Raw genomic sequence first — 14,774 nt, 5'->3', positions numbered from 1 at the left:
TTCATCTAATGCGAGTGCTTGTGATGCAAAAGTCGAGTTTCTTACCGGAGGCCCGAGCAGACGCTGAGGGTGACGTCAGAGTTGCGATGCGCCTGCACTTCCCCGTGATAGTAGCAATTCTTCATCTGTCAAAATAAAATAAAAACAATACATGTGTACAATACAGACGTGCTTAGACTTTGGATGAACTGGATGACTTGTAATGTGGAGCAGAAGGAAGGTGCGTTGAGTTGCATGGTAAGGTTATGATGATCATCATCATCATCGCCTAGCACAGCTGGTGGAGCAGCAGCTCGGGTAGCTTTCGAGACCCAGATGCTGATGAAATGGCGTTTAATTACACTCCACGTAAAAATAGAATCGTTTGCTCACAGCTATGTGTGACCTACATCGGCTCACTTTTAGCAAATACAAATAAAAAAAAAATTAAGCGAGAAAAAAATGACACCAAATCAACGATGGAGTGCTGACTGTTAAAAATTCATTTCACCCTCTTGTCGCGATTTTTATTTTATTTTTTTTAATTAAATTTGACAGAATGCAATTCTTAAATGTTAAAACAGCAGTATTCTTGGCAGAGGTCATGAAAGCAACAGCTAGGAATGGTTCAGCCGTTAAAAGGGGATTCCATAATAAAACCCTGATGGAAACATTGGCAGGAAATCATTAAAAAAATAAAATAAAATGGGGAAAACCAGAGCTTATCAACAAGTAGGCCACTGGGATGAATGAGTGCTCCGCTACGGCCGCACGCTCCCACGCATCCGGTCACGTTCCGAACCTCGTTTCAAATCTAAATGTGGCAGCGTGTACACGCACGTCGTGTTTGTCGCCTTGGCGACGTACCGTGGAGTTGCGTGCACCGGTGACGACGCGTTCGCCGTTCTGGTAGTGCGTCTCCGTGTAATGGCTGGCGAAGAGACCCCTGCAAAAAGTACAGGGTGGGATTAGAAATGTGGAGAACAACATTCTAAGATGTTCAAGAGAAGATTCAAAGGGGATTTGGGGGTGGATTCTCTCATGCGAATGTCTTCCATGATTAGAACAGCACAAATCTCTGTAGAGGTAATTATTTCGTGTGTGTATGTTTGACTCCATAAGGAGCCCCACCCTGCGCGTGGGCCAACTTGTGCAGCTGCATCACGTGGATGTCAGGCGGGATGATCTCAGCGTGTTTATGTGTAGCACTCAAATATTTTGATTTCCCGAGGCGGCTTACACTATAAAAAGCCATTTGTCCAAAGTTGCCATGTCAAAAAGCATGAAAGAAAATAAACGTCTGAAATCATAAAAATATGTGACTTTTGCGCAGCGATCATGTGACGGGGGATTTCCACAGCGTTTGTCCGAAATGACAATTGGAGGCAAGGCGTTTGTTGCAAGGACGCAGCCAAAAGTTAATTTTTTTTCTCTCTGCAGTAGAATTCATGCACGATAAACACCCTCTCATTTATGTCTTGTTGAAATTAGCTCTTTCGAATGAGGGGTCTCCTCTCATGGACAACACGTAATCAATTTAATCCGCTAATCTCTTCAAATCGGAATCTGCTTCAAAAATATGACCCCGCCTCTTAAAGGCAATACAATCATTTGTATCAGGTGTTCTTTGCATCATGTAACACGGCCATATTGCCTGCCACGAGGCGGGGGGGGATGTGCGTTGCACTCCCGATTGGATTAGCGGCACGTGCGCGGTAATTCCGAGCAAAAGCTCCCGTGTTGGCGACATGTTCGGCAAAGCCACCTTTGATCCGAGTGGCATGACCATACATCGTGTATTAAAACCGGCGCTTTTGATCTTCTGGAAGCAGCCTGTAATCAACTACTTGGCAAAAGTCGATGTTTATCCGAACGCTTTTTTTCCACAGGGCGGCACGTGTGTGTGTGCTTAGCAATTCCGCTACACAGTACTACGACTGGTACCTCTGTGACTATCTTGACTTTTTTTCGTCTTCACTTTTGTCTTTGCAACTCCGGTAATTGTTCGAGTCGGCGCGCATCGATTGGGCCCGGCCGCTGTGAATCTCCAGACAGGGCGGTCTAATTAAGGATGCACTAATGGCCGCGTAGGGTTAATTGTGATGAATGAGATGCTCGTAATAGCCGAAGAAACAAACACTGATCTCCTGTTCAAGTCACGCGCCATCGATCAAAATAAACTCCAGCGCCTCATAAACGTATATTCCGCTTGATTTATATCCAAACGAATGTCATTAGTCCACAGGAAAATGGCCGTTGGAAGTAAAAGGTGGCACTATAATTCGCAATCATGAGGCCAATTTGGCTCGAGAGAAGCCGGCGAAAGGCGAAATAACAACAATGACGAAATTGTCAAGAAGTGTTTGGCCTTAAAACGATTTGAGTCCGAGAATTGGCCGGAGTTTTCCAGAAAGTATATTTTCTCAATGACCAAGGTTCATATGAGGAAAAGAAATGACGACAATCTTGTCGGCTTATCAACATCTCCAGAAGCATCATGTCAATGTCACCCACAGTAAAGATGTGATTCTATTGCTGACCTTTCAACTTGCTATCCACAAGATCTCTCTCAAATATATTCCTTTTCCCCCGTTCCTCGGCTGTAATTGCTTAGCGGTCCGAGTACATGTCCAACATTGTGCTCTGCCGAGCGGAGATTTATGGACTATCACGGTGCTGAGGATCATGCTGACATGGATGCGGAAGAAAACTCATTATCGAGACATACAAAATGAAAAAAAGTCACCACGGATGTGACTCACTTGATTTGGTAGGACTTTCGGACATATTTTTGACTTGATGACTTGATTTTCACTCTCTACGCATCAAAACAAAAGATACAAAGGATGATTAACGACTACTGCGTTTTGTGAGAGCTTACAAAATACATTAGAAAATTCTCTATTGTAGTCAGAAAAAACAAAACTATAGCTATTTATATGTAGCTATCAGCTAATTTAGCATTATCGTAACTCCGATCAAAATGTTAGCAAAGCTTGTTCTGCTAGCATAAGTCGCGCTAACGCTAGCTATCTTTTGGTTTAAAAAAACATTGCTTTATTCTTAGCTACATTTCAGAGTTTTTACTGTTTACGAGATGCTTTTAAGCACAGGGTGTGGGAACTTTTACCACCTTTTCCGCAGCCTCATTTACATATTCTACATGTGAATCCATGCAATAATTCAGGGCCGCGCAAAATCCCTCCAGCGTGAAACCATTGGCAAGAAGCGTGGCTCCTCGTCCATGTTTCCTTTGAAGACGAACTGCTAACTACTGTGGTTTTTCGTTTAATCACCCACCACTCAAAAGCTTTTCTATATAGTAGTTGCTCGAGGCCCCGTATGGAAGAAGACTACCATTACGACTTCTTCTGCTCATAGTACACGAAGAGAGAGAGGTGAACTCGACATGGCTAATTCCATTTCCACATGCGTTCCAAATTGATTCACATACAGCTCACTGTCTCCTCACTTTCTAGCGCTGTACAAAGAAGAGGCGGATGAGAAGAGCAAAATCCTCAGGATTGCAGTGCATGACTTTTCTTCTCGTCAGCTGTCTTCATTTGTGCCTTTCGCTTCCAGTCACATGTGAGCTGATAATTTTAACCAGCTACTGATGTTTGAAAGTACAAAACAAACCGTCAACCTCATTTCAGCCATCGAGCGAGCGTTGTGCCATTAGCAAATTTGCACATCTCCGCTCAATCGACCCCAGTTTGACACAAGCAGATCAATAAGATGCATAGTAGGCTAAAAATCTGCCTGATGTAAATTGTTAAGCAAACACGCCAGCTGGCGGTGTTAGCTCATTTACATAATGACCGCCACAAGAAAAACAGAAGGTTCACTTTGAGGGACGAACTAGCAGATATATATTCAGATATTGTTCCAGACCAGCAATGGCAGATCGTATTTAAATGCAAAAGATGTGAAGTATGAGCGATGTTTCTATTTTACATTCACGGTACACATTGACTCCAAGGCCAGTGAGAATGGCACGTGAGTAAAATGAAAGGCCAAAGAAAAAAATGAAAAAAAAAAATGGCTATGACTCATGGTCCAGTGACAGTATTGAGGAGAGCTTTGTGCCCAAAAAAATAAACTCAAAAGGATTTAGGGTGGGAATACCAAATGCAAGGCCGGTATTGACTTCACGGATGCTGCAGCTGAATGGCCACGATTGAGCTGTACAGTGAAACGCAGAAAAAGAAAAAAAGATTTATAGCTAAACACGAGAGAGTCCATAAAAAAGCGGATGCCTGTAGCGAGGGTGGGATGATGGATGAACGCAAGCGATGACAAAGTTGCCGACTGTACAACCTTAAATTGCTAAATTTAAGGCGGTGTGTTAAATTTTGGCACACATATGACAGTCCAAGTTATTCATCTATCTATTTTCTACAAACAATGTGGCCGTGAAGATTGTAAGAATCTACTGGTGCAGTGGTGTACAAACTACGGCGGAGGGGGCCATTTGCGATTTTTTTTTCATATACCAAGACACACAAAGAGATTGAAATTACGTTCCCACTATCCCTCGGTGAGATAGTACACATATGCATACAAGCAACACAAAAAAAACCAAGAAGGCATAAACAATGAATAAATAAGAGTGTTGAATAAATGATAAATAAACAAATAATAATAAATAATAATAATAAATATAAGAGGAGCAAACAGACAGTGGACTTGGATATGGTGCTTTAAAGTGTTAATTGCTTTATTTGATGTTTTCCCTATTTTTTATGTTTTGAATATGTTCAAGATAAAGATATAAAAGCATGTTAAGTGATCAACTATACTAAAAATAACATGGGAAGTGGTCAACTATACTTTTAAGTGATGTCTTAATGATCAAGTAAAAATTTGTGAAAAAAAAACATATATAAGTCGCTCCTGAGTATAAGTCGCCCCCCCACCCAAACTATGAAAAAAACCGCGACTTATAGTCCGGAAATTACGGTATGTATTATTTTTATTTTTTTTTAATGAAATTGTATTTCTCATTAGTCTCCGAGTACTCGTCATGTCTCATCTACAAAGGGGTTAATGTTTTTCCCATAACACATGCCGAGCACCATTGCACCGTGCAGCCATTATTATTAAAGCTCAATTAGTTTTTTATTATGACTATTAGCAAGCGCTTATACTCTTTCATTTCTTTAGTAACGCACACGTATTAGTATCGCTACAAGCGCAAACAAGTTTATGCGTCTAATAAAAGTCCACTTGGGTTTGGACGCCGGCTAAATCCTGTGAAGTCATGTACGTTACAAAGTTTTTTTTTTTCCTTTCCTTTCAACAGAGGTGATCTGCAACCGAGTTGAACGAAAATGAGCCGTTAGTCGCCCGCCGGCGTTAAAGTGTGGTGCGGGAATAAACTTATTTTCTCCTGCACAAAAGCTATGATGTCATATTCCCGAGACGACCTTAAAAGGGAATAGTTCTGAGAACGCCATCACCTAAAAGCGGCAAACTTTGTACTTGAATCCAAATCATCCATCATCATCATCCATGCGTGGAGCTAAATTAGCCGCAGGCAATGCTATCTTCCACTTGTAGCGCCGAGGTTGTTTGTTATGGGAATTACAGCTTGGCGGCCGCATTACCATTTATGGCGATCATAACACACCATTTCTTCCCTTTTTGAAAAAAATATAACTTGCGTCATTAAGCCCCGGTCTTAACACGTTCATGGACGCCGCGCGGAGTCTCCCATAAGATAATAGCCTACAATCTGTCGCTGGTTCGCCTCATTAATTGGCAAAGATGACGGCGATGGAAACTTTGCCTGCTGCTGATGTATCATTTTGACACCAGAGTACGGGTGAACGATCTGTCTCCGATGCTAATGCGCCGGAACACAAGCCGTAATGGCTGCCGGCTTAGGAGGAGGTAATGTCAATTACGAGATGAGCCGCAGGTAAAATGTCTTTATGACATTAAAATCGCAAATGTCTGGAATTTTAGAGGGAAATCTAGCGAGATAATGCTGACTGGCACTGCATTGGCAGATTCAACACATTGGTGGATTCATGTTGCTAGTTTGCCCCTTGGACGTGCCCTCGCGGCCCCCCCGCTAGCGCCGCCAGTGGTGTCAATTAAACGAGTCGCAATCAAGCTGGGGAAAAAAAATGTGAATTATTTAATTTCCTCAAACTTTCTTTTATATCAATCCACAATCTAAACCCGTAAATTGCAGACTAATCTGTCTTAAAGTAAGAGCAAGCTGCTGTTGAGCAAGGCTGCAATATTTCTTATTTCTCATGGGAACCACCACAAATGTGCTACGTGGAGATATAAAAAATAAATAAAAGTTGAGAGCGTGAAGCACAGAAAGCAATCTGTACGTTAAGACATTTGGGTTTATTAAAAGTCTTACATCATCTTTTTTTGTGGGAGTACTGGGGGGTGACTACAAGATGCTTGCCTGGCATCTCTCAAGACCGATAGGACATTAATGCTGCCACACACTCACTTACGGCACACACGTGCATTTTATTATCTTGAGAAATCATTGTCTGCAAAAAAAAAAAGGTAATATAATCCCTCATGTGCCGCGCCGGGTAGGATGAGTTCCCGTCTCTTGCCGATAAATGACACCGGAGGATGATGATATGCGCCATCAACATCGGAAGGCCCGCACTCATCCGCCTCCAAAACACCGCGACGGCTAATGGATTTTCTTCGTTCTTTGAATCTCAAGACGTGCAAGGACGTTCAAGCAAGGCTACGTTCCCTTTTGCAGGTTCTTACCGGCTGTGATGTGAAAATCACACGACGCCGTTTATGTTCCTGCTATTAAACTGGCCTAACTCAATACGGCGGAACCTCAAAGGGGCGAACAAAATTGGTCATGCCGGGCAACGGAACGGATCGTGACCTAATGTGCGAGAGAAAATATGGTTCAAAATTGTTCCAGAAAATGAGTTGATTTCCTTAACGTCAAAGGAACTGCGCGCACCTGGCAAACCCACTTCCACCGACCGAGCCCGTATTCTTCCCGTGACCCGCGGCGACCGCGCCGTCAGCTGTGAGTCATCCGTCAGCGGCCCGAGGCTCTCGTGCTCGCTGCCATTCCCATCCGCTCGGCTCGCCGCCGGGCCAGATGTGTCCTGTGATATCGCTCTGGCGGTGCGGCCCGCTCAGAGCAGGTGGTCCTTAACCTCGACCTGTCTTAAATGACATTCAGAGAAATTCTTTTTAAGACTAGTCTTGATGCTTTTAGGGGATATTTGCAGGGCTGGTGCTGTCTGGATTTTTTTCCCCCCCTTGTTGCCGGGCTACAAAACAGTCTCGCCCAGCTGATGCATATTATATGAATATTTTTGTCGTGTATTTACCCTGCATTTGATCCTTACTTAATAATTAATAACCTCGTGGGGTCAAATATAATCCCTAAGTAATCAATCAAATGAATTGATATTTTGATTGTCGATTGATAATCTTTTATAAAAAATTGTGCAAATCCTCTGAAGCCTTCCCAAATTGATGCGAGATGCTAAATTGCCAAGCTAAGCTAACATCTAATGTAATTCAGACAACTTTTAAGATCCAAACATTGATGACATCATCATCGAAAGCATCACAAGGTACATCTCGTTCCTCCGCTTGAAACATTAGCTTCAAAAGGCACATTATGGGCCCACTCCATCCAACTCGGTCCACTTTTCTGCTTTTAAGACAATGCGCTGTACATTTACCGCTACTCGGACCAGCCTTGTGGAGAAAAACCTTGTTTCGCATTGACAACATTTCCTTTCATTCTTCTGCGACAGGAAAGAAAAGAGGAAAGGCCCCCGTTTGAAGCGCATGGCAACGACATCATTATGTTGCTGACAGAAATCCCCATAGCAACATCCTCGGCGTGTTTTCAAAGGGAAAGAAGATGCACGGCGAATGAAAACACTCGGCTGACAATGGCAACATCTCCCGGTGTGTGCCGGGGAATCCGTTATCTCCAGTCGGCAGCGAGTTCATTCATTAAAAAAAAAAAAAAAGTCAAATAAAAGATGAAGATAAGCTGTGTGTAAATTGGCCTCTTTTCCCAACTGAACAATAAACTCGTTCTTTCCGCATGATTCTTTCTTTTGCTAGTTTGACACTCATCTTCTGCTGCTAACAATTGTCGTTTCCCGTCTTTCTCCGTGCCGAGTTGTTGTCTTTTCCGGTCGGCTTGTCTATCTATAGCCAGGTTTTCCCCCCTCCTTATCTCTCCGCGCTGCTTCCCAGATTCAGCCAAGCGCTCGCCAGGCAACCTCACAAAGCCACCGTGCTGGAAATGTTGCGGACCTTGATGGCTTCTCGCTTGGTGCCAACTCACGAGTGTTGTTCCAAGTCTCCATTGACTTTGCTGCGAACACCAAGTCATTTTTTTGTTTGCCTGTCATAAGCTTCGATTGAGCGAGATGCAAAAGTCTGTTTGATGATTCAAAACACAACTTAAAGCTAATTGCAACCTCTAGTTGTGTTTTTCCTCATTTATGGTACAATTGGCACACATACGAGTTGAAAATAAAATATTTTTCAATGGACACAAATTGACAGTTTAGTGGCCACGTCATTAGAAAGTAAGAACAAAATCATCTCCTGACATTTTTTAAATGATAAAAAAAACGGAATCATGACCAGATGTGCGACACAATGTCATCAGATGATCCAAATTACAAGTGTGAACACTAAACGGATCAAATATGATCCCACCACTCCCTTGGTCTAAAAACCCCTGGCAGAAAAAAGGCATGAGTCAGCAATGGCATCATGCTTTTGAGACTGTAACCCTCCCCGACATGAAACCTGGCCTTTGCACACTCTTGCCCCCCCCCTTTGGTGTTTATCCGTGCATCATCATATTTATGAACTCCACACGATCCCCCGCCCCTCGCTTCACAGTCCACCGTTATTCTCGGCAGTCCGGAGGGGAGTGATGAGAACAGAGAGAGGCAAAGCAGACGGGGAGAGAGAGAGCGAGAGAACAAGCTGGTCCTCAAGAGTTTCTCCTCCGCCACCTTCTTCATCGCCTTTCATCTCTTTTTTGGCCCCTCCGAGAAAGCGAACTTTGAAAAGGGCAAAGTCGCGAGGGGATATATTATTTTCTCCCACTCTATCATACTCCCTCCCTCCCGCCCTTTATGAGATCTCCTCCATTCTTGCATGGAGAGAGGAGCTCATTCTTCTGTTTGTGATTAAAAATGGATGCGTGGTCTTATCCGTGATGACCACGAGCAATCGCATGAAAACTCACTCGTTTTTCTCCAGCAGCAGAACTAGCTGTTGGCCTTCGGCGCGTACCAGCAGCTGGAGCGATGCCGGATAAACCTGGAAGGAGATGGGGAGAAAAGAAAAAGGGGGATGAACGGCGGTGAAGGTGGCACGCTGATCTCAGCCATCCTGCCTCGCATGGACGCACAAAGCAAAGCAGGATGCGAAGAGGCACAATGGAGACGGCGGAAAAGGAAGACAGCTTCCGTATCATCCGCTTCCCATGAGAATTTCAAGCCATGAGATTGAGTGAAAGATCATCCTTAGGCCAAATGACGACAATAAAGCAATTTTGAGGGCGGATTTTCTTCAAAATAATTATTTTCATATTTCCAGTGAGCAGATTCATCACAACCAATTTGACAGCCTTGCTAGATTTGAAATGTTTTTTTTGTTCAATTAGCTGAATGACTCAACAGCGCCTAAGCTGGCCGCATGCTGTTAGTGCACCCCGACCGAGATAAGACAATCATGAGCTGGCTAATTGAAAAAAGGCTCACCTTCACCTCTCTTAAAATGCGTCAGCAGTGGTTCAGCCTATCTGATGTAATTAAAAACCCGACGCCTAATCAACCGTGCCGGGCTTTAAGTGATGTCTCCTAGCTCGCTCTGCTTTTCCAAAGTGCTTGATAAGTGCGAGTAATTAAAAATCCCACCTTGCCTTCTCTGACTGATTTGGTGAGGAACACCGAGTAGGAACGCAAAGTTCCCCCAGGACGGGGAAAATGTCAAAGGAGTCGTCAACACCGACGCGCACACGCTTCTAGAGAAGCATCTTTATTTAAGCTTTGTTTGATTTTTGCAGAGATCTGCAAGGGGTTGCTTGACAGCACACATGGAAAGCATTTTTGTTGATCGCGGTCACGACTCAGCAAAGACAGTGTGTGAGGCAATATCGATTCTGGTGGGGGGGGACTTGGATCCAACTAGATTGAGACCTTCTTTATTAACCCAGAAGAATATAAAACTAAACAAAAAGGGCATAAACAATGGGTGATGGTGGGCTGCCATCAAACTTGAGTGATTACTTCCAACTGCTTTGCTGTCAACTTGAAGCACACTAAATGGATGCAGATGTATTTAGAAAACAAATATCTCGACACCATGCTAGCATTTGAACATGTGTTGGATTTCTGTGGCTCGGCAGCATGACTCAAACAAATGCTGTGGTTTGAGGGTAGATTAAAAAAAAAAAAAAAATCTGCGGACACTCTGTTCTGGTGTATTCTTGGCAGCGGTAAAAAAAAATTAGAAAGGAAAATTGTTTTCATCTTCCACACATGATAAATACCAACTTCCATATGTTGCATTGTGTTTTTGTAAACTATAGATGCTTTTTATAATTCTCTTGGCCTTGCGAGTACCTACCCCTGGTTTCAATTGGCTGAGGGGTCCGCTGTCCCGGCCCGTAAGCAGCAGAGGTACGGTGGTCTCGTGACGTTCTGCTGGACTCGGCCGTTCGGCCCCGGCGGAGGCGCTTCCTGTTAAACACAGTTAAACCAAAGATGTTTCAAAGATGACAAGTAGTCCTCCAAAAAATGAACTTGTTGGACCTTTGCGGTCTTATTAAATGCAGCTCAAACATAAGTGTGCAATGTTACCCAACTCTTGTATTGGATCTCATCAGATGGCGAGCGGGTGAATCTCATGAAGTGGCTTACGAGTGTATATTGGAAAGCGGGAGTTATCACAAATTGGGCCACTCGAGTCACGGGGAAGCGGCGTAACCCAACAATCGTCTCTCAAACACATCGACCGTTCCTGCACATCACTTATGCTATGAAAAAGATTTGCTTTGAGGAACCAGCACACATTATGTAAAGTTGGAGGGCCTTAAATGCGTTTCCTTCAAATTACTATTAATGAGGTCACATGGGCTAATTGTAAACATAGCCAGCGTGTGATGAAACATATTAAGACAAATCAGTAAATGCAGGAAATGTTTTTTTTTTTTTTCTCCGCTGTCTTTTGGCTCTCCTCCTACATACGGGAGGAGATGCAGCGAGGGTGAGGAAGGAGAAAGGGAGGTGGTGGGATGTTCAAGGTTCTGCAAAAAAAATATGGCCCGTTTTGACGCTCCCTCGGGACGCATGCGTAAAGCGTCTGTGGGAATGTGTGGCCACCATTATGCAAAGAGGGGGGCAGCCAGAGTTTAGTGGTACACACAAATAATACCATGAAGTAGTACCGTCATTTAATTTTGCCCGTGAACGAAACAAATCCTCGAACTGACGAACGCTTGCTTAGAAAGGAAGGTCACTATTAGTCATTGTGAACAAAAACAACAATTAATTAAAAAAAAAAAAAAAAAAAAGTTAGACCGAGGCTAGTGAGCAGTTAAAGATTTGACTACCAATAATGGAGCTTTCCAATTGCAACCAATTACTGATTTCTGAGGAAAAGAAAATCGAGTTAGGAAGATGACGCATGACCTCGAACAATCGTTTCAGCTTTCTACAAACTGCACTGCATTGGTTTTGTACAGAATCCAAACAAATTCGCGAAAATCTTCAGTTGAATCAAGACTAATAAAGGCCTTGGTACCTCCGCCAAGGCAAAACAATTCCTTTCGCTTACTTTTCAGCTGTCAGCGCCGTCCGTTTTTATTTCCCGAGTGACAACACATCAATAGGTGCTAATCCCCCCCCCGCCTCACGCGAGCACCACTCCTTCTCTCAAGCGCAGCAAACAGGAATAACCTTTAAGATGGAACGGCTCATCGTCATTGGAGCTTTTATTCAGTATCATCTCGAGGGAGCGACCGGTCGAGGAGTCAATTCCAGTCTTGTCTCACACAGATTTTATCCTGATGGGAATTTAGGAGGGGGATTTAGGGATTAGCTGGAATTTATTACACATGTTGGGTCACCTCCCAGTCAGTGGTGAGGGGTTGACAACCTCCCAATGTCATGTTTCTTTCTTTTTTTTGTTGCTTTTACTTGTTCTGAAAAACAAGGGAGTACATTTCAAGATTTTGCTTCATATTCCTTAAAAAGCACAAACATAAATCCAGTTGTAGCTGCTTACAAATCAAATAATGAAGCGATGGAATATAAACTAGAATGAAAAGGTGAAATGATGCAGATGATAATCAATGGAAAAACAAAATATTACATTTTGCAGATGAGCCACGACGTTTTGAGGGAACAAATTAATGTGAATCTGGTGTTGTGAAAACGTCATTAGCTTCAGTGGAGGCTAGCTAGCTAACTAGTTAACAGGTCACAAGTGGAGAACTACCTGACAAATTTGCCAACTAAACTATCTATCTAACAAACTAGCTAAAATTAACGACAAGTCCCAAATACAGCTAACTAATTCAACGTTGTTATTATTATTATATTTCAATTGATCTACGGCGATCACGTGATTTAGCGCTCCCCTTTGTTTTGTGTAATTCAACCTTGGCTTGTGAATAAAACATGCCACAAGGGCTTGCATCTTTACCTTTAAATTCAATCAGCTCTTTTCTCAGACATCGCCCGTGAAGTCGTAGCCTTCAGGTGGAATGTTCTTACATACTTGATAAGGATTGCTAAGTGCCTTTAGCACCAGATTGAGGAAGTGTAACAACACAGCCATCAATCAAACACCGCAGGGGAGGAGGCTACATTGTCTGTTTTCATACTCATGGAAACTCGCTCGCATCCTTCCAGACGGATTAGCCTAAATTGACGTCTGCTAACATCGGTGTATCTACGGCGTGCTTGCCCGAGGCCAAAGAGGAAGACGCCGATGGCCGCGATGATGCCTCACAGGAGAAGACAACAAATCAATGCCAGCCAGCCTGTCCTCAAAATGTCAAGTGACAAGCTACCCCGCCGGGCTCTCAAAGACAAAGCGCGGCGAGGTCATTTCCTAAATGGCTTTAGCAGACGCTGCTTGTTTTAACCCGGATGGCTGCGATTCATCAGCGGGATGCGAGACTTCCAAAAAGGTGGGCTGCGAGAAGGAGAGAGAGAGAGAGAGAGGATGTCTCGCTCTGGCTTTTGTTTGGACGCGCTAATCTCGCTAATGAATGCCGTCTGACGTCGCTGCCGGGACCGGACCAGATCTACAAATCTAATCCAGGTCATTTGCTGGCCTGGCTAATTATTTATTGAGCTTTCTTGGCTCAAAATGAGATTAGAATCCTCCCCCTGACAAGCGGTTGACACGGGCAGAGAGATTCATCATCGTGGAAAAAACACATGAAATTGTTTGCGCTGTCGTTTTTAAATCACTGCTGTCAAAGTTTGTTACTGATAAAACTTGATTTAAACACTCACAAATGTTTTTCCCTCCCTTTTTAATGAGTTCAACAGCCTCGTAACAAATGTTGGATGACTTTTTAATTCCACAAAGACTGCACAATATATTTTTCTTATCTGGATTTAATCACTACGGACAGTTTCATGGACGATACATTACGGCGCAAAAGTCTTAGGTCATTCTTGGATTTTGTTGTTTCAGCGTTGCTGTAATGATCAAACATAACTTGGATGTCAGACGGCAGAGCGCAGACCTCCGCCAAGGCCTTCCTGAACAAAAGTGTCGTTTTTCTGCCTGTTTTTTATTTGCCTGGTTCATGGGTGTTAGCATCTGAATGGTTTTTCAACTTTGACCCAATTGAAGACGAGCGTGATGCAAAACGGACGGACGGATATTTTCTAAGCTGACTCAACTTCTCAACTCTGTCCAGGTAGGTGTCCCAATGCGATGCAGGCCCTGATGTTTTCTTGACTGCATTTTAGGCGTTCTGCCATGTTTGGGCTACTGAACTACTAAACTGCACTCGGCCTGGATTTGGGCACGAATCAGTCAGTCAGCGTGTGGCAGCTGCCCAACGTTGGCTCTGCTTGCAAATCTGACTCGGCCGTCTGGCAACTATTTGGACGCAGACCGCTAAGTTCCTGCCTCGGCTTGTAAACACACTTTTTAAGGTTGAGCTATATTGTCAAATAAGGTCAAAAAGTGAGTGCTATTTTTTACTCTCCACTGCCCTCACAGATTTCACATTGGATCTCATTAGTTCCTAATGTTGTGGCTTAGGTGGAAATTGGAAGACAGCCACGACAAACAATCCACAGAGGCGGCGGCGGCGGAGTTGCTATCCCGCTGTTATCAAAGAGATGCCTCGTGCTGCCCTACTTCACACTATTTTTACGACTCGTTGCGCTCACACTAGGATCAACTCCTCCTGTGAGTCAAAGTTTTAACGACTCCGCCGAGATGATGCGAGCGCAAAACATCTGGATAGCATTCTTGACGATCTTGGGATGCAAAATAAATGCATTTAAATCCAAATCAACGATCGATATGGGGCTAAAGGCCAACAAAGAAGCAGCCAAAATATTGCCTTGAATTACAAAATTGAATTGAAATAAAACCTTCACAATAGTAGTACTTTGGCAAATAGTGATTCCTAAAAAAAAAAAAGTCCTCAAGCTGTCACATGGAACTTCCAGCTGAAGTTTTCTGTCAAACTAAACACAAAAAGACAATCACATGTTCATCTTAAACAACTACAGGCCTTTAGTTTGATAGCTTGAAGC

At 43.4% G+C, this 14,774-nt stretch overlaps 1 protein-coding gene across 9 annotated transcripts in view; it reads right to left on the bottom strand.

Moving 5' to 3' along the window:
* Positions 1-14,774, bottom strand: part of adam12b (ADAM metallopeptidase domain 12b) — a 33,906-nt gene that overhangs the window by 18,083 nt on the left and 1,049 nt on the right. For all 9 annotated transcript variants that reach the window (XR_015860174.1, XR_015860175.1, XR_015860177.1 and 6 more), the window contains exons 2-5: positions 10,609-10,721; positions 9,224-9,297; positions 847-925; positions 46-125 (exon numbers count right to left, since the gene is read on the bottom strand). Coding sequence is in view for 2 of the 9 variants with exons in the window: in XM_088384186.1 (XP_088240312.1) it covers positions 46-125; positions 847-925; positions 9,224-9,297; positions 10,609-10,721 (346 nt within the window). In the remaining 7 variants the exon portion in view is untranslated. The remainder of the gene's footprint in view (positions 1-45; positions 126-846; positions 926-9,223; positions 9,298-10,608; positions 10,722-14,774) is intronic.

Source organism: Syngnathus floridae, chromosome 9 (assembly GCF_059516105.1).
Source record: "Syngnathus floridae isolate MCC-2025c chromosome 9, RoL_Sflo_1.0, whole genome shotgun sequence".
Taxonomy (NCBI): domain Eukaryota; kingdom Metazoa; phylum Chordata; class Actinopteri; order Syngnathiformes; family Syngnathidae; genus Syngnathus; species Syngnathus floridae.
This window is presented reverse-complemented; position numbering and strand designations above follow the sequence as displayed.